The following is a 22,986-nucleotide window of genomic DNA, read 5'->3' as shown; positions in this document are numbered from 1 at the left end:
AGCATCTACCTGGCTTTCTGCATAAAGAGGAATATCCGCTAAACTCCCCTGACCTCAATTCAATTGAGAACTGTTGGGGAATCCTGAATTGTCAGATCTTTACCAGTCCAAAACCAACCACCATGAAACAGCTCAACTCTAAGGCAGTGTGGGAGTCGGGGAAGATAGAATCATCCACACTCAAGAACCTCGTACATTCCATGCCTGAAAAACTGAAAGATGTGATCAAAGCGAAAAGAGGAAATACTGGTGATTGAATAAATTGATTATATTGCATATTCAGTATTTGAGCTGTGTTTTTCTGGGGAGAATGAACTTTTGGGACATGGTGAACATTGCCAAAAGTATTGGGATATCTGCCTTTACATGCACACGAACATCAGTGACATCCCATTCTTTAATGTTCTTTAAGGTTTAATGTGGAGTTTGCCCACCTGTTCCTGCCTCAACTCTTCTGGGAAGGCTTTCCACAAGGTTCAGGAGTGTGTTTATGGGATTTTTTGACAACTCTTCTAGAAGCGCATCTGTTAGGTCAGGAACTGATGTTGGATGAGAAGTCCTGGCTCTCAGTCTGTGTTCTAATTCATCCCAATGGTGATTTATTGGGTTGAGGTCAGGACTCTGTCAAATTCTTCCACATCAAACTCACCAATACATGTCCTTATTGATTTTGCTTTGTGCACTGGTGTGCAGTCATGTTGGAACAGGAAAGGGTCATCCCCAAACTGTTCCCACAAAGTTGGGGGCATGAAATTGTCCAAAATGTCTTGTTATGTTGAAGCATGAAGAGTTCCTTTGACTGGAACTAAGGGGCCAAGACTAACCGTTGAAAAACATCCCCACACAATAATCCTCCTCCACCAAACTTTACACATGGCACAATGCAGTCAGGCAGGTACTGTTCTCCTTCAATGATATTAAATATATTAAATGATATTTTATGGTACTGAGGTTTATACAGATTCTATTGGGGCCATGACATCTTAACTATTTCTGATTTCTGATGCTGGTCGTTGTCTTGTCTTTTATTTGGACAGAGTTGAGAAAATTATAAATAGATGTAAAGCTCTGGTAAAAGATCATAATAGTTTCTTCTCATTAACTGGAAACATTCAGTTCTAGTGCCTTTTCTGGCCAATCAGAAAAGAACACGTTGATTATGGGAACTGAAAGGATGATGAGAAACTGCAACAGAAAAGTCATGTATAGTTTCTATGTTACCATCGTCCGTGTGTGTGTGTGTGTGTGTGTGTCTGTGTGTGTGTGTGTGTTCAGTGAAGTGTATCAGTCAGTTCAGTTTCTGTTCAGTCTGACTGAGGGAGGTTTTTGTACGACACTTTTTCACTGTGTGAACAACCACTGACTGTTGATGCTATGAAAACTCTGACAGTAATAAACTGCTGCATCTTCAGTCTGGACTCCACTGATGGTCAGAGTGAAGTCCACTCCATTCCCTGTTCCACTTCCACTGAATCTGGAGGAGATTCCAGAAGCTCTGCTTGTTGTAAGATAGATCAGGAGTTTTGGAGCTTCTCCAGTTTTCTGCTGGTACCAGGCCAGGTAATATTGTGAACCAGAGTAGAGAGCTACTTTAGGACTGGCTTTACAGTCAATAGAGACAGTTTGACCGAGCTGCACTGATTTGGCTGCTGACTGAGTCAAAACAACATTTTGTCCAACAGAGCCTGAGGAGAGAGAAGAAACAATGAAACTCAGCTACACTTACATGATTTCACATTACAGAAAAACCATTTTCCTCACCCTGAGTGATGCAGAGGAGAGTCCAGATGAGGACGCAGATCAGAGTCATGTTGTTGATGAGGAGGATTTGTGTGTCTTCTGTTGTGATGAAGGACAGCTGTCAGTCATCCAGTGTTCAAGTGTCAGGACTATAAAGTCTCCCAGAGCACTGGAGCATGGTGCTGCTGATGCAAAGTGTCTCTCTATGGAAATGTCCTCATTTGAGTTCAGAGTTTTATGGTAACAAAACATGCAAACAGCACTAACGGAGACCATTTCCTCATTCAAATATAGTTCAAATGAAGACTATTCACAATGTGTTCTGCAGATGTAGCTTATCCAGAGTATCAACAACTGTTTCTGAAAGATTTGTTGCAGTTAAATTGTCTTGTTTATAATGCTGTACCACAAACTAAATTTGATATTTGTCATTCACAAAAATCTTGATAACACACCACGTGATGTATGATGCACAATAAAAGCAGCTGATCAAAGTGTCCAAATGACTAACAGTCATTTCTTAAACAGTCAAACTGAAAGCTCAGGGTCAGCTTGAGGATGTGATGTGACAAAATATTTAACTGCAGCTGTGTGACAACTCACCTGTCTGATATGAAGACATGTAGTTGTACACAGTGTGAGCTGCTGATAGATCCTGGTCTGGACTCATCTTCTCTCCATGCTTTCTAGAGGTCAGTTCAAAATTACCAGAATTGGATAAAGTGATCAGTGCTGTTCTTTTGTGTGCAAATGTGCACAAAACTCTCTCTCGTGGAGACGTACATATTTATCCAACTGCTGTCTGATGCTGCAGGTTTTCATTAAATTCAGAGGGATTAGTTCTAAACACTTGAAAGAAACAAAGTTCAGCTTATCTTGTGTTGAAAACTTGGATTACATTCATTATTGATAAGAAAAATCAATATTTAAACTGTCAGTGTCTGTTTCTGTTGCACTAAAGTTTCTTCATGATGGACCTTCCATTCTGTCGCATTACAGATGTGAAGTTGTAGAGCAAAATGAGTCAGACAGGTGTGTTGTGATGATGACACAGACTGTATGTTGAGCTGGCTGTGATGTTGTTGGACAAACACTGGTGCTGAAGTGTGGATAAATCCTTCCTTAAATAATTTCATAAAGAACCACTGCTTGTGTGAGTCTATCCTGTAATATGATTAATGTTATGGGTTAACAACAAAAAGCAGCGTTGGATTTGACGGCTGACTGACTGTTTTTTAGTCAATTTAAGCAGCAAAGCTAAAAACTCTGTAATAATCCCCTTGATTCACACCAAAAAACTTCATCCTGAACATGACTGTTTTGTTCCCAATGATTTCACTGTAGAAACTGTGAATCTGTGCAGCAGCTCAGATGTTTGTATGTAGAAAAGTGTTGAGGTTAATGAGGCTACATAAGATCACAATGATATGTCTGAAATAAGCAATGAAACCACCTGCTGTGTAACATGTATAATGTCTCTCAGTCTCAGTCCTTCTGCTGTGTGATGCTGTTTAATGAAGTCAGAGAAAAGGAGACCATTTTCTGCATTTGTTTGATGATCGTGACACAGAGTCTGAAGAGGTTTTCAACACCTGAGTTGGTCATGATGTGATACTGAAGGAGACGGAGCTCAGTTGCAGTTGGTTTTGATGCAGTTTACGTCCTGGTTTTAAATATGTTGTAGTATCGTTATCTATAGGTGAAAAGTTATGTTTTCTTTTGAAACATTTACTAGTTTTTTCCTGAGATTATAGGGATGTTCAGGCTTTGTTTGGGTTGTTATTGATCATGAAGGTTTCTGATGCTGATCTGTGTCTTCATATTTATGTAGTTGTGGAGCTGTGATTCAACATAAAGCTGAGGTCAAAGGTCCTGATGAAGCTTGATCTCATAAACTGTCACAGATGAATCAGAAATAAATATGTATTTGGATGATGAGAAACTGTCAAAGACAAAATAATTTCACTGATACTTGTATCAGTCTTTGACATTAAACTTGTCCTGATGCTTGAAATTCATGATTTATGGTGAAAGAAACAGTGGAGACATGTTCAAGCAACTTCATGAATGTATGTGTGTGTTCAATGAAGTGTATCAGTCAGTTCAGTTTCTGTTCAGTCTGACTGAGGGAGGTTTTTGTACGACGCTTTTTCACTGTGTGAACAACCACTGACTGTTGATGTAGTGACCACTCTGACAGTAATAAACTGCTGCATCTTCAGTCTGGACTCCACTGATGGTCAGAGTGAAGTCAGAGTTTGATCCACTGGCTATAAAACGATCTGGAATCCCTGATGCTCTGCTGCTAGCATAATAAATGAGCAGTTTAGCAACTCCTCCATCTTTCTGTTGGTACCAGGCTAAATAGTTAGAGTTGTAGATATCCTGACTGGTCTTACAGCTGATGGTGACGGAGCCTCCCAGAGCAGAGCTCACTGCTCCAGACTGAGTCACTGTGACCTGTCCTCTGGACTCTGAGGATACAGAGACACAAAGAGAAAGCAGCATCATGGTTCTGTGGGCTTGATTTGAGAGGGACGGATGTTGATAGAGGAGAGGAGTTGGATTCTCTGGACTTTACCTGTGAAGCAGCAGCAGAGGAGAGTCCAGATGAGGACGCAGATCAGAGTCATGTTGTTGATGAGGAGGATTTGTGTGTCTTCTGTTGTGATGAAGGACAGCTGTCAGTCATCCAGTGTTCAAGTGTCAGGACTATAAAGTCTCCCAGAGCACTGGAGCATGGTGCTGCTGATGCAAAGTGTCTCTCTATGGAAATGTCCTCATTTGAGTTCAGAGTTTTATGGTAACAAAACATGCAAACAGCACTAACGGAAACCATTTCCTCATTCAAATATAGTTCAAATGAAGACTATTCACAGTGTGTTCTGCAGATGTAGCTTGTCCAGAGTATCAACAACTGTTTCTGAAAGATTTGTTGCAGCTAAAATGTCTTGTTTTTAATGCTGTACCACAAACTAAATTTGATATTTGTCATTCACAAAAATCTTGGTAACACACCACGTGATGTATGATGCACAATAAAAGCAGCTGATCAAAGTGTCCAAATGACTAACAGTCATTTCTTAAACAGTCAAACTGAAAGCTCAGGGTCAGCTTGAGGATGTGATGTGACAAAATATTTAACTGCAGCTGTGTGACAACTCACCTGTCTGATATGAAGACATGTAGTTGTACACAGTGTGAGCTGCTGATAGATCCTGGTCTGGACTCATCTTCTCTCCATGCTTTCTAGAGGTCAGTTCAAAATTACCAGAATTGGATAAAGTGATCAGTGCTGTTCTTTTGTGTGCAAATGTGCACAAAACTCTCTCTCTTGGAGACGTACATATTGATCCAACTGCTAGTTGGATGATGTTCATTTTGTCGTCAATTATCATAGGATAACGTTATTTTTTACACCGACAAATCAAAGAAAAGATGGTTTTACCTTAGCTGACATGTTTCAACTGCAACTGCAGTCTTCTTCAGAGCGCCATCCAACGTGTGCTGATGTGTCCTTTTTTATCAGGTGACCGGTCTGACAGATCTGTCAGATCTGTCAGAATCTGTCAGACTGGCCACGCCCCCCGCCGTCCGGTGGTCTCTGGAGGATGGAGTCCCAGGTATGCGAGAAGGTGTAGGCTCCATCTTACATTCAATCTCCGATGCAGAGACGAGGACGTAACACCGAGAAGCCTCAACATCAGGAACTCCATCCCAACAAAAAATGCAGAAAACATAATAAACAAAGCAAAGAAGGCTCTCATCAGAGAGGATAAGAACTACGGCAAACAAACTGGAAAAAATCAACACATTTACACACGATTATTCAAACGAACTCAAAGAACGCCTCTCTTCGGAGCCAGACATACAAAAACAAATAAGTTCACATTTAAAACGCACACATGAAGAAGACTTCATTACAACAAAAAATCTCCACATCCAAAAACTGAACAAACTAAGAGAAAGAAAAAACAGAAACAGGCACACACACACACACACACACACACACACAATTCAATAACAAATGGGTACGAAACCTATGACAACGCACCCTCATGGAACCTGAACAAACTGTTTTGACAAGAGGCCTCAATTTCGCCATCACACCCACCACAATAACACACGAAGAGAAGCATGATTCATCGATCCAGAGGACACGTCTCCACTGCTCTAGAGTCCAGTGATGACCACTTCATACCACTGTTTCCGATGCTTTACATTGGTCTTGGTGATGTGAGGCTTGGATGCAGCTGCTCAGCAATGGAAACCCATTCCAAGAAGCTCTCTACACTGTTCTTGATCTAACCTGAAGGCCACATGAAGTTTGGAGATCTGCAGTTGTTGATTCTACAGAAAGTTGGTTAAATCTGTGTGGCGGATTGTGTAGAAATGGTAGAAACTACACTTTATGATTAAAAGTGCACTCATTAATGTAGGGACACCACCTCAGCTTGCCTGAGGAAATTATCAATTTAAGCTAAGTCTCAAAGAGACTTTGATTGAAATGAAGTTGATCAGTCTCATTCTGAAAGTCATAAACTCTGATTTCATTGACCTCCAGTTTCCAAAACAAAGAAATACACGGTAGAACTGATGATAATTATATACAAACATTTATTAACTAATTCTACGTACAAACAATAAACAACAATGACATGACAACAACAGACGGTGAATAAATGAATGAATAAATGCAGATAAACTAATGAACTGTGATCGTCACTGGAAGCAGTTGGTAGAAAAGGTGATGAATTTAGAATAATTTTGAAAACCCATTGTAATTTTCAAATTTACCCATTTAGCAGAAGGACAGTGATACTTGCTTTGTAGTAGTGAGAGGGAGGCCACTGCAGGATGTGGAGCTGTGATGATCTACTGGATGAGTTGGTTCAGGAAGCAGAGACAAGAAGGAACTTAGGCAGGTTTGAGTTGCAAAAGTGTGCCAAAGTAAAAACACTTAGAGTCAAAGCACAAAGTTATCAAGAAAATATCTGCGCTGTTGTAGTTCTTAAGCAATTCTTTAGTCCAGTTGCATTCATCGAAGAGTTTCATTTTTCTAAGATCCTTTGTGACAAACCCATTCTTATGAGCCCAGTTACAAACCCAAGTCAAATTTTTCCTAAAAGCCCAAGTTACACTCTTCATTAAAAAAAAAAAAAAAAAAAAAAAGCCGAGCTCAAGACAAAAATCAGGCAAGCCCAGTTTTAAAAAGCCCAAAACTAAACTAAACTCAGTTGCATTCCAGTTACTTTCCTCTATATAGAAAGTTTTGGAGCCAAATGTTAGGTTTTCTCTGAGGCTCAGGCGCAGGAAAGAGAAGGAGTTGAGCAGTTGCAGATTCAATGCTTTATTTACAACAAGAAAATACACAAAGACTCCAACTCCCAACGGAAGTGTGTTCCCAGAAAGGGGAAACGGAAACAGTAACAACTACTGAGAACTACAGGACCTCTAGTGGCTGGAAGACTAAACAAAGAGTATTTATCAACAAGCGAACTGACCCACGGCAGGTAATACCTGGGCAGGAGAGTGAAAACAACTAAGACTGTAAGCCTACAAGAATTTCCTAAGCTAAACAGCGATTATGCTCACACGGATCTCAGAACATGAAACTAGAAGTCAGCAAAAACAGTTACTACTCTGAAACAAGATTTGCTCGAAGAAAAATACAAGAACTAGAGAACTATCCGGAATAAACCAGAACTAGATCAACTAGAAATCCAGAAATTACATTACTCCACAACTTAGAATGAACCAGAAAACTTTATACAAATCTACGATAATAATAAACTAAGACTGAGACTGCTCATAACTGAGACTGACTGACGATGGACAACTAGGAAGCTGGGAGGCAGAGAACCAGACGAGACAGGGGGGTTTCTGTAGGGCTGTGTCAGACGGTCGCGGCTGTGACGGCGGTGGAGGCTTAGACGGAGGTTGGGAGGTGGTGGAGATTTTCCAGGAGATTTCCAGAGATGTAGACAGAGGACGGGGGTGTAGACGAATCCTGGTGGGTAGGAATGGGTTGGCAGCGGGAGCAGGTGGTTGGTCCGAACTATGAAAGAGCAGAAACAGATTTACTAGAGGTTCACAGGAACAATGGCTAGAGTGAATTGATCAGAAAACTGACTGCTGGGCATTCACGATCTGGCGTCGACTAAACAGTGGAGTCAGGTTATATTGTGTAGGAGAAGTCAGCTGATTGGCTCTGGCACACCCGCTCCTGCTTCTGCTGATTGATCAAGGAATGCCCTCACCTGCCATTGCCACAGTGCTCAGCATACCTGAAAAGGAAGAAAACAAGAGGAAGGAGGGGCCCTATCCAGAGCCAGCAGCAGCAGATCTAACAACAAATGCAAATCAGTATCTAACCAATCATGGATGTATTCCTCCCAAGTTGTGGTGTTAAGCTTCACTGTCCAGGGGAGGTCAGAGGCCAAATACCTTTATAACTTACTCTTAGTTCATTTCTTAAATGTGCAAATCCAATAGTTCAACATTTATGTTGATCACAGGTCTGAAACAACATCGAATAAATGATTAAAATGACACCAAACACAATATGTTTATCTCCTTGGTTCCTGAGATAATAATAAAATGTGTAAACATAAGAATAAACTTACAAATTGTAGACTTTAGGCTACATGAAGGTAAACTTCTAACATGGTTAAACATACAAGCATATACATTCACTAGTAATAAGAAAAACAAGACATAGGGAGTAAATATTCTTAGAGTAAAAAGTCTCTCTGTATCTTTTATGGCTGTGGTCTGTGACAGAGAGAGAGGAGGGTGTTTGTGTATCATGTGTGTGCATCTTCCACAAACACTTCAGATTCGATGTGTTCTTCTTCCATCCTGGTCCTGATCAACCTGGTATCAGAGACTGAGTCCAGATCATCATTCTGATGATGCTGCATTTCTTTAATGTTCTGATTTAAACTGTTCTATTCATTGCTGTGTATAAAGTTCTGTGTATTAGTTAGGGAGATCAGAAGGTCAGAATGCTGATCCTGCAGAGGTGTGGTTTTCCTCAAAGTTAACACTTTATGGTGCTAATCAGATTCTAGTGGAGGTAGGAGGCATCCTGTTGTCTCCAATAGAGCCGTGAGTGGTCCTTTAGTAGTAAACATCCAATCAGCAGATGTTCCATTTGGAGGTGAATTTTGGGTTAGCTGTCTTCTGAAATGGTGTCTTATCAAATTTACAGCTTTGAGAGAGGGTCTTTGGATCTTTGTGTGTTGCTCTGGAATGTTCTGCTCCTCAGTACGCTACATCTGCCCACTGCTCCTCAGCATCCACTGACCCCACTCTGTGATTTTAGGAGGCCTATCACTTTGTGGCTGAGATGCTGTTGTTCCCATTTGCTTCCACTTTGTTATAAAACCGCTGACAGCTGACCGTGGAATATTGATTATCGAGGAAATTTCACAAATGGACTTATTGCACAGGTGGAAACCTATCATGAGCCCACGCTTGAATCCACTGAGCTCCTGAGAGCGACCCATTCTTTCACAAATGTTTGTAGAAGCAGTCTGCATGTGTAGCTGCTTGATTTTCTACACCTGTAGTCCTGGAAGTGATTGGAACATCTGGATTCAATTATTTGGAGGAGTGTCCCAGTACTGTTGTCAATATAGTGTAACATAAGATAACATAAAAGTTGAAAATCCTTTACTAATGCCTCAGCAGGAATATTTGTATTGATACAGCATCAAAGGGGAGAGTGTAAACATGTGGGGAACATCTGAACCTAGGAAGGAACAAGATATTTTATGATATAACCTTTGCTTTTAAGCAATTAAAATGCCCTTTTCTGGTTGTAATGGAAAGTTGCAGCTGTTATGTTTTTTATCTTGTGGATCCTCATAGCAGACATGATGCTTCCTCATACAAGATCCTTCCTGGGTGGTTCTGATCATGTGCACATGCTGACTGGAAACTGAAGTACATGTCGGTACAGTCCACTGATTTAGTAAGCAGGTGTTTATATGTGTGTGTGTGTGTGTGTGTGTGTGTTCAATGAACTGCATCAGTCAGTTCAGTTTCTGTTCAGTCTGACTGAGGGAGGTTTTTGTACGATGCTTTTTCACTGTGTGAACAACCACTGACTGTTGATGCTATGAAAACTCTGACAGTAATAAACTGCTGCATCTTCAGTCTGGACTCCACTGATGGTCAGAGTGAAGTCAGAGTTTGATCCACTGCCTGTAAAACGATCTGGAATCCCTGATGCTCTGCTGCTAGTGTAGTAAATGAGCAGTTTAGGAACTCCTCCATCTTTCTGTTGGTACCAGTGTAAATAGCTAGAGCCATAAACATCCTGACTGGTCTTACAGCTGATGGTGACGGAGCCTCCTAGAGCAGAGCTCACTGCTCCAGACTGAGTCACTGTGACCTGTCCTCTGGACTCTGAGGATACAGAGACACAAAGAGAAAGCAGCATCATGGTTCTGTGGGCTTGATTTGAGAGGGACGGATGTTGATAGAGGAGAGGAGTTGGATTCTCTGGACTTTACCTGTGAAGCAGCAGCAGAGGAGAGTCCAGATGAGGACGCAGATCAGAGTCATGTTGTTGATGAGGAGGATTTGTGTGTCTTCTGTTGTGATGAAGGACAGCTGTCAGTCATCCAGTGTTCAAGTGTCAGGACTATAAAGTCTCCCAGAGCACTGGAGCATGGTGCTGCTGATGCAAAGTGGTTCTCTATGGAAATGTCTGACTCACTCCAACAGGGACTTGGATCAATCTGATGATGCTGGTTATCAATCCATCAATCACTTTATCAGAATATTGATCAGGAACAAGATTTTGTATTCAGGTTTAGTCTTCTGGATATATCTTGTTTTAAAACATTTCCTTTCTTCTTCAAACATTTAGTGAGAGTTTATCAGCGGATCATTTAATTATTTACACAATTGATTGGGAATATGTCTGGACTTACTGCTATCGTTTCTCTTTTAAATACTTTATGTGTATGAGCATTTTTTGTAGTTTATCATCTCAATCTTGAGAAAACACTTCTGTGAAACTTAAAAACGCTACATTTCTGCTGTCAGGATGATAAACTCTCCCAGAACACTGGAGCTATTTTTGGATTACAACAATTTTTGAAAGTTCATCAATGGATTAGTCAATTTATCAGAGAATCAATTATAAATGTGTATTTAATTTTACTTGTATGATATATTCAACAGTTTATGTGTATGAAATCTTTATGTGTTGCTTGTTATTTTCTGTTTTAAAAATTAATATTTACCCAGAATAATTTAAAATTGACATATATTAAATGAAACAATAAATTATACATATTTGCAGCTTTGGGTTATTTTCAGTTTTCATACCAGCTGACAAAATGATACAAACAGTGAATGATTTTGGTGAGTTTGTTTGTTCCAAAGTCAGAGATCCGTGTCTCTCTACAGTCAGAGGTTTTTGTACCGCGACTCAATCAGTTTGTATCACTGTGGTACACGTTCGGTGGAGGAACCAGACTGGATGTTGGAAGTAAGTTTATATTTTCAGTCACTACTAAATACTAATTTTTAAAATATCTTTTAAAAGTTCAGAATCTGACCAGTTGTGATATATTTTTGAATTCAGAAAAACTTCATGTATTAAAGTTTGAATTCCTCCTCATAGATGCTAAATGATGAAATTCAATGTTTACATGATTGAAATGACTTAAGTTGAGAAATTACAAAACTTGAAATGTGCATTAGATAAAACTTCATTGGTCCCGTTGTTAATTTTTTACAAGATAATATCAATATATTTATGTTCTTCAATCCCGGATGGAGTGTCGATACAGATTTCTATTTGAAAATGTGCAAAATATCTAAACTTCCTCATTTGATCATAAATTGTTTCTACATCTGGATGAAATGATTTTAACTGTTTAGTAAATGATGATTCAAATCCACAGAAAAACTCTTCATTTTATTCAACTAACTTTCTGTATTTTTCTGTTTCTACTAAATACTTTAATATTTAGTCCAGACTTTGAAGTGATTTTGCAGTGAAACTTGTGAATGTTTCCACATGTACTTGTTTAGTTTCCAGAGTAGTTGGACATGTTTGAGGTGAAACTGTGAGATGATTCTCTCTGAGCTGATTTACATGAGAGCTTTCTGAAAGGGAACTGAAACAATGTGTGAGTGAGTGAGTGACTGCTGGAGCAGAAAAAGCATGAGACACAAACTCCTTGAAGGACTGAATCCAGCGTGTCACACTGAAGGTGTCCACGTGTGTGATGTTTGAGTGACAGCTGTGTGCTCCCTGTCCTCTAAGCTGATTGGTGTCTCCTAGGTGATGTCCCTCCCACCCTGACGGTGCTGCCCCCCTCCAGTGAGGAGCTGCAGCAGGGGAAGGCCACGCTCATGTGTCTGGCCAACAAGGGCTTCCCCTCAGACTGGAGTCTGTCCTGGAAGGTGGACGGCAGCAGCAGCAGCAGCAGCAGCAGCAGCAGCATGAGCTGGGAGGAGAGCAGGAGCCCCGGGGTGCTGGAGAAGGACGGCCACTACAGCTGGAGCAGCACCCTGAGGCTCCCTGCAGACCAGTGGAGGAAGGTGGTCTCTGTGAGCTGTGAGGCCACCCAGGGCTCCCACACTCCACTCTCACAGACACTGAGGAGAGACCAGTGTTCCCAGTCCTGACCTCACTCACTGGGACTCTCATACTGGTTTGACTCTCTGTCTGCTCTCTGGAACTCTCTCTCTTTCTGTCTCTCATCAAACTAAATAAAGATTCAAATAGTCCTATTTTCCTCCTAATGATGCCACAGCTCATGTTTTCACATAATAAAGATGGTCGTCTTCAAATCAAAAATGTTTCTGAGGATTTTACTGTTTAATCAAACGTCTTATTCCAGTTAAAACATGCAAACATGAACTTGATGCGACAATGTGATGAAGAGTTAAAGTTTTTAGAGTAACTTCGTTAAAACGCATGAGAATTTTTCACTGCAACAGTTCAACATAATGTCTCATTTTGTATTGACACAACAAAGAAACTACAAATAGTGAAGGAAACGTGTTGAAATCACCATTAAATAAATCAGCAACCTGACAGTAGATTAGTAGATTTCAAGTATTTAATAAATCAAAGACCACATCATCATGCACATAAATGGGTACAACACAAAGGCAATCCTAATTCCTTAATTTTATTTAAAAATTCTGTAGATAGATGTGTAACCAAGTTAGGACTGGTGAGGGTCTTCTGGTTTCTTTTAACACAGAACCGACAACGTCACCGAGGGACTTCCACCCTAAGAATGTTAACAATCCTGCCTCTCAACAGAGGGTTTCCCCTACTAAACACAGGTACGTGCACAAATGAATACAGAGGCGTGTATAGAAAAATATAAATACAATTTTTATTCTGGTACAAAAATATGTTCAGCACACATACACTAATGTTATTATGAATGCAGTTATTAAAACTGACAGTCACACAGGCCCTACGCAGCTATGGAGGGGAGAAACCTGATTACTGAGCCAGAGAACACAGCCACAAGAACCTAAAGATAAACACACATGATGAGAAACGAAACTAAACTCGAACCAAGCAAACTAATACAGAACTAGACAAAACAACTACAAACTAAAAGAAAGAAACAACAAAATAAACAAGCAAAAAGACAAGGCAACAGAGGCAAAACTGTAATGAAACAAAGAAATGTTTAACCACAATCAAGCAACAGAACGATAACAATAAACATAAACAAACATTTTGGTTACCTCGGCTGTCCGACGCTACACGCGCATGACGCCGCCGATAAGCCGGAAAACTGGTCTTAAAAGAAGAAACAATATTAATACAAAATCTAAAGCTTACCAGTGTTTCGCGTGCTGCACAGCGCGTACCTGTCCAGGAGTGTTCAGGAGTTTACTGGAGCTATGTCCGTCAATCAATTTGAACCCCCTGCTGCAATGGCCAAACCAATCATTAGTTCCCCCACAGCTGTATGGCACGATGGCTAATCAGTAGGTCACAGATAGATAAATAGATAGATAGATAGATAGATAGATAGATAGATAGATAGATAGATAGATAGATAGATAGATAGGAAACAATGTACAAAAGAGCATGCTATTATCATTCAAATTGCTGGTCGAACGAAGAGCAATAAGTTGCTGATATTTATAGACGTGCAAAAATTGTTGATATTTAAAATAAGGTGCACATTGGTGGCATTTACAATAAACAGAATGTTATTAGATAGATTGAATATCTGTTATTGGTCCCACAAGAGAAAATTTTCAATGAGATTATGGATTACTCTTACGGCCAGCGCCTCCTACCCTGTGTGTGTGTTTTAACCATATGTTGTGGCGATGCAAATAGGGCTGTGTGATCCCCACTCCCTGGTTGGACCACGACGGCAGAGGCGTGACTGCAACCAGGAGTCCTGCGATTGGTGCGGCGCTCACCAGGCTGACCAACTGAAAACTCTTTTAAAAGAGTTGGCAGTTCAACTGAACGAGGCAGCTGACTTCTAGCGTGTCATTCTGTGTTTCTGTGTGGTTGAGGCAGATAGACTGTGTGGTAGGAATTGGGCCAGGATTAGAGTTAAAAACTGATACAGCGTCATTTCATTACAGGTAGTTTTCTTTTGTCTAGTTTCACCAGGATTAGGGGTGCTGACTCCCATGTAGTTTTGTTTTGTGTCAGTTCCCAGGTAGTGAGCCTTTTTGTTCCGTTTTTTCTTTGGTCCACAGTGACTGTATTGTAGTATAGTGTTAAGTTCTCCTTATGAGAACTCTTCTTGTGTTTTGCTGTTTTCTTTAATTTGAGCAGCACCCACCAGCCCTCTTCCTTAGTTTTGCCTCATTTGTATAGTATTTTGCACATTTTTGTTCAAACTTTTCTGCAATAAATAATTTGATTTTTACCACCTACAACTGTTTATGTTGCTTCCCCCCCGAGCCGGGGTTGTAACAATTACCGTTAAATAGAGTATTATAAAGTACAAGGTGCAATGTGAAATATAGAACTAAAGTGTATATAGGAGGGGGTGGTGCATGGGTCCTGATGGGCTCAGGGTAATTGTTTATTGCATGGCTGAATTGAGTCACAGGAATGTAGCAGCCAACAGGTCAGATCATGAGCCACTGCTTTTGACCAAGGTGTTGTAGTGTGTGGTGACTGTGAGGATAAAAGATCTCCTGAACCATTCAGTCCTGTGGTACAGTGAGATGAGCTGCTCACTGTAGCTGCTCCTCTGTCCAGCCAGGATGCTGTGGAGAAGATGGCTGGCTTAGTTAAGGATGGACTGCACTGTGTTGTGTTTGTGTCTCTCAGCCACAGTCCTCGGTGAGTCCAAACTCCTGCTGAGCACTGAACCAGCGTTCTTCACCAGCCTGTCCACTCACCTGGTGTTCCTCTGAGTCACGCTGCCTCCCCAACAGACCACAGCATAGAAAACAACACTGGCCACCACTGACTGGTAGAACATGTGCAGCATTTCACTGCATACATCAAAAGATCTTAGTCTTCTGAGGAAGAACAACTGACTCTGCCCCTTCTGGAACAAAGCATCTGTGTTTGTGGACCAGTCCACAGAGCTGAAAGAGCTACATGATCATGTGCTGCAGCAGGAAACAGGAGATCGTCCAAACGACTGACTGTCAGTGCATGAAATCTATTACAGTTTTTTATGATTGCATAAATACTAAGAACAAAAGCATGACATAATTATCAACACCTTACACTCAAGGAGCATATTATTGTACCAGATTTTCACCACTATAAACATAAAGTCACCCTCACACTTGTTGCAGAACAATACACACAGTGATTTGTGAAAGACTAAACACACTTGTATACATTAGACACCGAAGTATTTCATGATGTCACTTCCTTGCAGTTCCAAAGCACTGCCTGACAAATCACCACACCCATGAGCCAGTTGGTTAAACACACACATCAGGTGTGCAAACACATGATTGCTTCATTTTGTAGACACACCAATCAGGTTTGAGCTCTATAAAACCACCGTCATGCCAATATGGGTCCTTACAACACAGATCACATTTTCACATTTTTGGACCCATTGCTCAACCTCGTCACAGTAATTAACCAAATGCACCAGATGCAACATATTGTCATCTGGTACAATGTTTCATTCCACCGCTCTGCTCTGGTCTAGAACTGGTTTCAACACCATCCACAGTTTACAGTACTGTACCTTCCACCATATTCTCCATTTCTAAACCCCATGGAAGAGTTTTTCTAGACACGGTGGTGGAAGGTTTATGATCTCCAGCCCCAGGCTCAGGTGCCCCTCATTCAGGCCATGGAAGAGGCTTGTGACCAAATCAACGCTGTAGCTGCAAGGATGGATCCGTTCTTCAAGACAGTTCTTCCCACGTTGTCTTGCTGATGAGGATATTGCCTGTGATGTTGATGAAATTCTCTGGCCAGATCCAGCTAGGCAAAGAGATGTGTGGTATTTACTGTATTTTATTCAGATTTCTTTTTGTATTCTTCTTTTACTTTACAGTACTTTTAACCTGTACTGGTAGTACAGTATTTTTATTTGTCTATTTTCTGGGCTTACAGTGTTGGGACATGCTTTGTTGTGATTGTCTGTGTTGACTGATTTTGGTTCTATGAAGAGAAATAAATCATATTTTCAATAGTTTGCAGCATTGATCTTGTGTTTGGTGAATTTGCCATGTTGTATATTTGCACTTTCTCTGTGTATTTCACTTACAGTAATCTAATCACTGAGAGGTAGAACTGCTAAAAATGTTTTAAGTTAAACACATCAGTGTGTAACTGGTTCAAACAGAATTAAACCTTATGAAATGTGTGTGTTTTATATGGTAACATAATGGTTTTTATAAATGTGTATATAGTTTTTACAAGAGTGTTTCATTTTGCACAGGATCTGAGGTGTTCTGCATATTGTGCATGTGGTTGTGCTAATTGTGTGCAGTGTTTTGAAATTCTGAGCCCTGTTTTCAAAATCGTGCTTAAGCAATCGTAAAAGACTGTAATACAACCAAAGGACACTTTTGTTTGTTGATTTTTCTGTTTAACTTCTATGTGACGAATCTAAAGATGAGGCATGTTGTTAGTTGGTGCTAGATGGAAAAAATTTGATGAAACTAAAATTAAACATTGATAATGAAGGTTTCTGAGTCTGGTCTGTGTCTTGGAAGGAAAATAAAGATGAACAGTTTCAGGTTTTCTCAGCTTGATTTGTTTTTTAATCTAATAAAAAATATGGATTATAATGGGACCTCAATGAAAACTGAACAGCTGCTATAAAGACAGTTTGATTTCAATTAAAGTATTTGAAGATACGGAACTTGTTTTGGGATCTGTGTGTGTGTATGTGTGTGTGTGTGTGTGTGTGTGTGTGTGTGTGTGTGTGTGTGTGTGTGTGTGTGTGTGTGTGTGTGTGTGTGTGTGTGTTCAGTGAACTGCATCAGTCAGTTCAGTTTCTGTTCAGTCTGACTGAGGGAGGTTTTTGTACGATGCTTTTTCACTGTGTGAACAACCACTGACTGCTGATCACATGAAAACTCTGACAGTAATAAACTGCTGCATCTTCAGTCTGGACTCCACTGATGGTCAGAGTGAAGTCAGACTTTGATCCACTGCCTGTAAAACGATCTGGAATCCCTGATGCTCTGCTGCTAGCATAATAAATGAGCAGTTTAGGAACTCCTCCATCTTTCTGTTGGTACCAGGCTAAATAGTTAGAGCTATAAACATCCTGACTGGTCTTACAGCTGATGGTGACAGAGCCTCCCAGAGCAGAGCTCACTGCTCCAGACTGAGTCACTGTGACCTGTCCTCTGGACTCTGAGGATACAGAGACACAAAGAGAAAGCAGCATCATGGTTCTGTGGGCTTGATTTGAGAGGGAGGGATGTTGATAGAGGAGAGGAGTTGGATTCTCTGGACTTTACCTGTGAAGCAGCAGCAGAGGAGAGTCCAGATGAGGACGCAGATCAGAGTCATGTTGTTGATGAGGAGGATTTGTGTGTCTTCTGTTGTGATGAAGGACAGCTGTCAGTCATCCAGTGTTCAAGTGTCAGGACTATAAAGTCTCCCAGAGCACTGGAGCATGGTGCTGCTGATGCAAAGTGGTTCTCTATGGAAATGTCTGACTCACTCCAACAGGGACTTGGATCAATCTGATGATGCTGGTTATCAATCCATCAATCACTTGATCAGAATTTTGATTAAAAAGAAATTACAACACTTATTTTCCAATATTTAGTATTTTGTATTACTCTTCTGAATATATCTTTTTTCAAAACAACATCTTTTTTTATTATTTCATGGGAAATGTGGATGTGTGTGGGTGGGGTTAGATTCTCTGGTCTCCTCTAGGTGGAGTTAGACACACATATGGTCATTCATTCTCCTATAGATACACATGTACACATATTCTCTCTCTCTCTCCCTCCCACTCACATCTACATGCTAATAACAAGAAAGAATATATGAAAATCAACACAAAGCTCTATTTGACTCCTACAAGTAATTCATCTTTTGTCTTGGACTGGAAGCAGTTTTGAGAAAATGGCAAATGTAGAGTCTGATCTCTGTACACTTAGAATAAAATGATCTTCAGTGTCTTGAGCAGGAACTTCAGGGGCTCTGATCTTTTAGACTTTTGATTTTTCAGCCTAGTGATGGCTTGCCTTGCTGATAGTGACAACTCTTTGTACTTTATGTTGAGAGTTGACCTCATCAGATTCCAAGTGCAAATATCACTCTTGAAATGAACTATAGACCTTTTATCTGCTCCTTGTAAATGAAATAATGAGGGAAAAACACACCTGAGCATGGAACAACTAAGCAGCCAATTGTTCAATTACTTTTAGTCTCTTAAAAGGATGGAGGGCTCATATAAAATGTGTTGTTTCATTTCAAATCCATGATGGTGGTGTGCAGAGCCATGCTGAAAACTGTCTAAATATTTATGGACCTGACTGTATGTGTAACATTTACTGACATTTTTGCTCTTCATATGTTTTTATGAGGATAACTGTGTTCTGTACATGTAGGCATTGAGTGAAAACAAGCTAGAGAGAGTCCTGGAAAATCTTACAACTGTGCCTCATCAAGTTTTTTTCTTCATCCTCACTTTTACATGCAGTCTCAGAACCCTGAAGGTTCACTGAATCTTGACCAGCAGACAGTCGTCCACTGCTGCACTATTGGAACTTTAATGTGTCCCAGTGTCCTTTTGTCAAGTAATATATGATTATTTTATAATTACAAATGTAATTCTTTTAATGTTGTTTATTTGTATAAAATCTGCAAATATTTTTAAATCACCAAACTATTATATGTTTTTAACTGTAACTCTTTACTCCACTGAGTATTGTATTTACCATTTTGAATGAATAATTAAAATGATTTTACTGCACTAAATGTGGTTGTTTATGATGATGTTAAACCATTGTCTGTTCAGGTTACATCTTTGAAAAGGACAAATATAAATTACTGTGACATTTAATAGAAGCTACTGAATAAGGCTGTCATGTACTTTTCATAACAAGCTTAATAAACCCTCAGTGTGAAGCTTTATCATGGTTTCAAGGGACAATGAAAAGTCAATTAGTCATGAACTGGTGGATAATTTTCCAAATGGAGATGGCAAATATTTGATGGTTCAGTTTCACAATTCCGAGAATTTTGTAGTTTTTCCTTGCAGTGTGGTGATTTTTTTCTGTGTACATTGGAAAGAAAAAGACATTTTATGACATAACATTTGCCTTTAAGCAATTAAAATGCCCTTTTCTGGTTGTAATGGAAAGTTGCAGCTGTTATGTTTTTTATCTTGTGGATCCTCATAGCAGACATGATGCTTCCTCATACAAGATCCTTCCTGGGTGGTTCTGATCATGTGCACATGCTGACTGGAAACTGAAGTACATGTCGGTACAGTCCACTGATTTAGTAAGCAGGTGTTTATACGTGTGTGTGTGTGTGTGTGTGTTCAGTGAAGTGTATCAGTCAGTTCAGTTTCTGTTCAGTCTGACTGAGGGAGGTTTTTGTACGACACTTTTTCACTGTGTGAACACATCCTGACTGTTGATGTAGTGATAACTCTGACAGTAGTAAACTGCTGCATCTTCAGTCTGGACTCCACTGATGGTCAGAGTGAAGTCCACTCCATTCCCTGTTCCACTTCCACTGAATCTGGAGGAGATTCCAGAAGCTCTGCTTGTTGTAAGATAGATCAGGAGTTTTGGAGCTTCTCCAGTTTTCTGCTGGTACCAGGCCAGGAAGTATTGTGAACCAGAGTAGAGAGCTACTTTAGGACTGGCTTTACAGTCAATAGAGACAGTTTGACCGAGCTGCACTGATTTGGCTGCTGACTGAGTCAAAACAACATTTTGTCCAACAGAGCCTGAGGAGAGAGAAGAAACAATGAAACTCAGCTACACTTACATGATTTCACATCACAGAAAAACCATTTTCCTCACCCTGAGTGATGCAGAGGAGAGTCCAGATGAGGACGCAGATCAGAGTCATGTTGTTGATGAGGAGGATTTGTGTGTCTTCTGTTGTGATGAAGGACAGCTGTCAGTCATCCAGTGTTCAAGTGTCAGGACTATAAAGTCTCCCAGAGCACTGGAGCATGGTGCTGCTGATGCAAAGTGGTTCTCTATGGAAATGTCTGACTCACTCCAACAGGGACTTGGAATCAATCTGATGATGCTGGTTATCAATCCAACAGTCAAATTATCAGAATGTTTATCAGGAATTTTTTCCAAAATTTTTGATTGATGTTTTCTTCTGAGTTAATGTCTTGTCTCAAAATGTCTCCTTTTAAAATCATTCAGCTGTGAACTTTATCAATGTATCACTTAATTTCTAAGAGCATTAAATGGGAAAATGTCTCTCATTATTTTTGCATTATTTACTTTTGTGCCATTAATATTTTGCTTGTGCATGATTTTCTTCTTACGGTTAATCATTTTTTTCCAGATATCAATCAAAGTTTCTGTGGAAATAAAAGCAAAAAAAATGTACTTGATACATCCAAAATAAAGAATATAACTTGTAGGTGTTTGTAGCTCCGTATTATTTTCAGTTTTCATACCAGCTGACAAAATGAGACAAACAGTGAATGATTTTGGTGAGTTTGTTTGTTCCAAAGTCAGAGATCCGTGTCTCTCTACAGTCAGAGGTTTTTGTACAGCGACTCAATCAGTTTGTATCACTGTGGTGGACTTTTGGTGGAGGAACCAGACTGGATGTTGGACGTAAGTTCAATTTAAAGATCTTTCATTTCAGGAGGATTTTTTCTTTTCATTTTCTCTCTTGTTCTTTTCATCAGAAAAGGAAAACTTTAATCTCATTTTCTTACAAATATTTTGGACTCATAAACAAAGCTCTCTTTCAATACTGAAATGTTAAAACTAATTCCATTGACTATAAATCATGTGGATGGTCCAGAGGATAAATGATTCTTTCTGGTTTTAATGGTTGAATCTTGAGAGCTTGTAGGTTTAGTTTAGTCTGACAAAGTCAGAGATCCGTGTCTCTCTACAGTCAGAAGTTTTTGTACAGCGACTCAATCAGTTTGTATCACTGTGGTACACGTTCGGTGGAGGAACCAGACTGGATGTTGGAAGTAAGTTTATATATTTAATCATTACTGAAAATAAAATATTAATTATTAAAATATCTTCAAAAAATTAAATATCTGATGAGTTGAATTTTTATTTTATTTTTTAATTTTAAAAAGTTAACGTATAAAAGTTTAGATTCTTCTTCATAGACTCGGATCAAGTTTGATGAATTTTTATGTTTAAATTTCTGATGTTACAAAACTTGAAGTGTGGATTAGACAAAACTTTATGAGTCCTTTTGTTAGTTTTTTTTATAAGAAATATCAATAAATGTATCTTCCTCAAACAATCCTGGATGAAGTGACGATAAAGATTTATACTTGAAAATGTGCAAAATATTTAAACTTCCTCATTTGATCATAAATTGTTTCTACGTCTGGATGAAATGATTTGACCTGTTTAGTAAATTATGATTCAAATCCACATAAAAACTCTTCATTTTATTCAAATAACTTTCTGTATTTTTCCGTTTCTGCTAAATACTTTAATATTTAGTCCAGACTTTGAAGTGATTTTGCAGTGAAACTTGTCAATGTTTCCACATGTACTTGTTTAGTTTCCAGAGTAGTTGGACATATTTGAGGTGAAACTGTGAGATGATTCTCTCTGAGCTGATTTACATGAGAGCTTTCTGAAAGGGAACTGAAACAATGTGTGAGTGAGTGAGTGACTGCTGGAGCAGAAAAAGCATGAGACACAAACTCCTTGAAGGACTGAATCCAGCGTGTCACACTGAAGGTGTCCACGTGTGTGATGTTTGAGTGACAGCTGTGTGCTCCCTGTCCTCTAAGCTGATTGGTGTCTCCTAGGTGATGTCCCTCCCACCCTGACGGTGCTGCCCCCCTCCAGTGAGGAGCTGCAGCAGGGGAAGGCCACGCTCATGTGTCTGGCCAACAAGGGCTTCCCCTCAGACTGGAGTCTGTCCTGGAAGGTGGACGGCAGCAGCAGCAGCAGCAGCAGCAGCAGCATGAGCTGGGAGGAGAGCAGGAGCCCCGGGGTGCTGGAGAAGGACGGCCACTACAGCTGGAGCAGCACCCTGAGGCTCCCTGCAGACCAGTGGAGGAAGGTGGTCTCTGTGAGCTGTGAGGCCACCCAGGGCTCCCACACTCCACTCTCACAGACACTGAGGAGAGACCAGTGTTCCCAGTCCTGACCTCACTCACTGGGACTCTCATACTGGTTTGACTCTCTGTCTGCTCTCTGGAACTCTCTCTCTTTCTGTCTCTCATCAAAATAAATAAAGATTCAAATAGTCCTATTTTCCTCCTCTTGATGTCAAAGCTCATGTTTTCACGTAATAAAGATATTTGTCTTCAAATCAAGAATGTTTCTGAGGATTTTATTGTTCAATCAGACGTCTTATTCCAGTTAAAATCTGCAAATATGAAATGATGCTACAATGTGATGAATGATTTTTTTTCAGTAACTTTGTTAAAATATATTAGAACTTTCCACTGCAACAGTTCAACATAATGTCTCATTTTGTATTGACACAAGTAAGAAACTACAAATAATGTAGGAAGTAGTGACAAGTAAAGTTACTGTTGAAATCACCATTAAAGAAATCGTCAACCTGACAGTAGATTTAAAGCATTTAATAAATCAAAGATCACATCATCATGTCACATGAAT

General features: G+C 39.9%; 7 gene segments (V, D, J or C); 2 read left to right on the top strand and 5 right to left on the bottom strand.

The window, feature by feature from the left end:
* Positions 1 to 1,341: 1,341 nt before the first annotated feature.
* LOC129350694 (immunoglobulin kappa variable 4-1-like) lies at positions 1,342 to 1,874 on the bottom strand. The segment is given in 2 exon segments: positions 1,342 to 1,685; positions 1,762 to 1,874. Coding segments are annotated over 2 exon segments (393 nt in total).
* A 2,017-nt stretch (positions 1,875 to 3,891) lies between these two features.
* LOC111585328 (Ig kappa chain V region 2717-like) lies at positions 3,892 to 4,424 on the bottom strand. The segment is given in 2 exon segments: positions 3,892 to 4,214; positions 4,322 to 4,424. Coding segments are annotated over 2 exon segments (375 nt in total).
* Positions 4,425 to 7,533: 3,109 nt separating this feature from the next.
* LOC111586194 (Ig heavy chain V region B1-8/186-2-like) lies at positions 7,534 to 10,583 on the bottom strand. The segment is given in 4 exon segments: positions 7,534 to 7,798; positions 8,001 to 8,027; positions 9,837 to 10,155; positions 10,263 to 10,583. Coding segments are annotated over 4 exon segments (663 nt in total).
* A 589-nt stretch (positions 10,584 to 11,172) lies between these two features.
* LOC111585341 (Ig kappa-b4 chain C region-like) lies at positions 11,173 to 12,568 on the top strand. The segment is given in 2 exon segments: positions 11,173 to 11,248; positions 12,050 to 12,568. A coding segment is annotated over 1 exon segment (276 nt).
* Positions 12,569 to 17,222: 4,654 nt separating this feature from the next.
* On the bottom strand, positions 17,223 to 17,795 carry LOC111585332 (Ig kappa chain V region 2717-like). The segment is given in 2 exon segments: positions 17,223 to 17,560; positions 17,668 to 17,795. Coding segments are annotated over 2 exon segments (375 nt in total).
* Positions 17,796 to 19,782: 1,987 nt separating this feature from the next.
* LOC129350691 (immunoglobulin kappa variable 4-1-like) lies at positions 19,783 to 20,315 on the bottom strand. The segment is given in 2 exon segments: positions 19,783 to 20,126; positions 20,203 to 20,315. Coding segments are annotated over 2 exon segments (393 nt in total).
* Positions 20,316 to 21,295: 980 nt separating this feature from the next.
* On the top strand, positions 21,296 to 22,670 carry LOC111583705 (Ig kappa-b4 chain C region-like). The segment is given in 2 exon segments: positions 21,296 to 21,356; positions 22,164 to 22,670. A coding segment is annotated over 1 exon segment (273 nt).
* The last annotated feature ends 316 nt before the right edge of the window (positions 22,671 to 22,986 follow it).

The sequence above is a fragment of the Amphiprion ocellaris genome, chromosome 2 (genome assembly GCF_022539595.1).
Source record: "Amphiprion ocellaris isolate individual 3 ecotype Okinawa chromosome 2, ASM2253959v1, whole genome shotgun sequence".
In the NCBI taxonomy this organism is placed as follows: domain Eukaryota; kingdom Metazoa; phylum Chordata; class Actinopteri; family Pomacentridae; genus Amphiprion; species Amphiprion ocellaris.
Note: the sequence above shows the minus strand (reverse complement) of the source record. Positions and strands in the feature narration are given on the sequence as shown.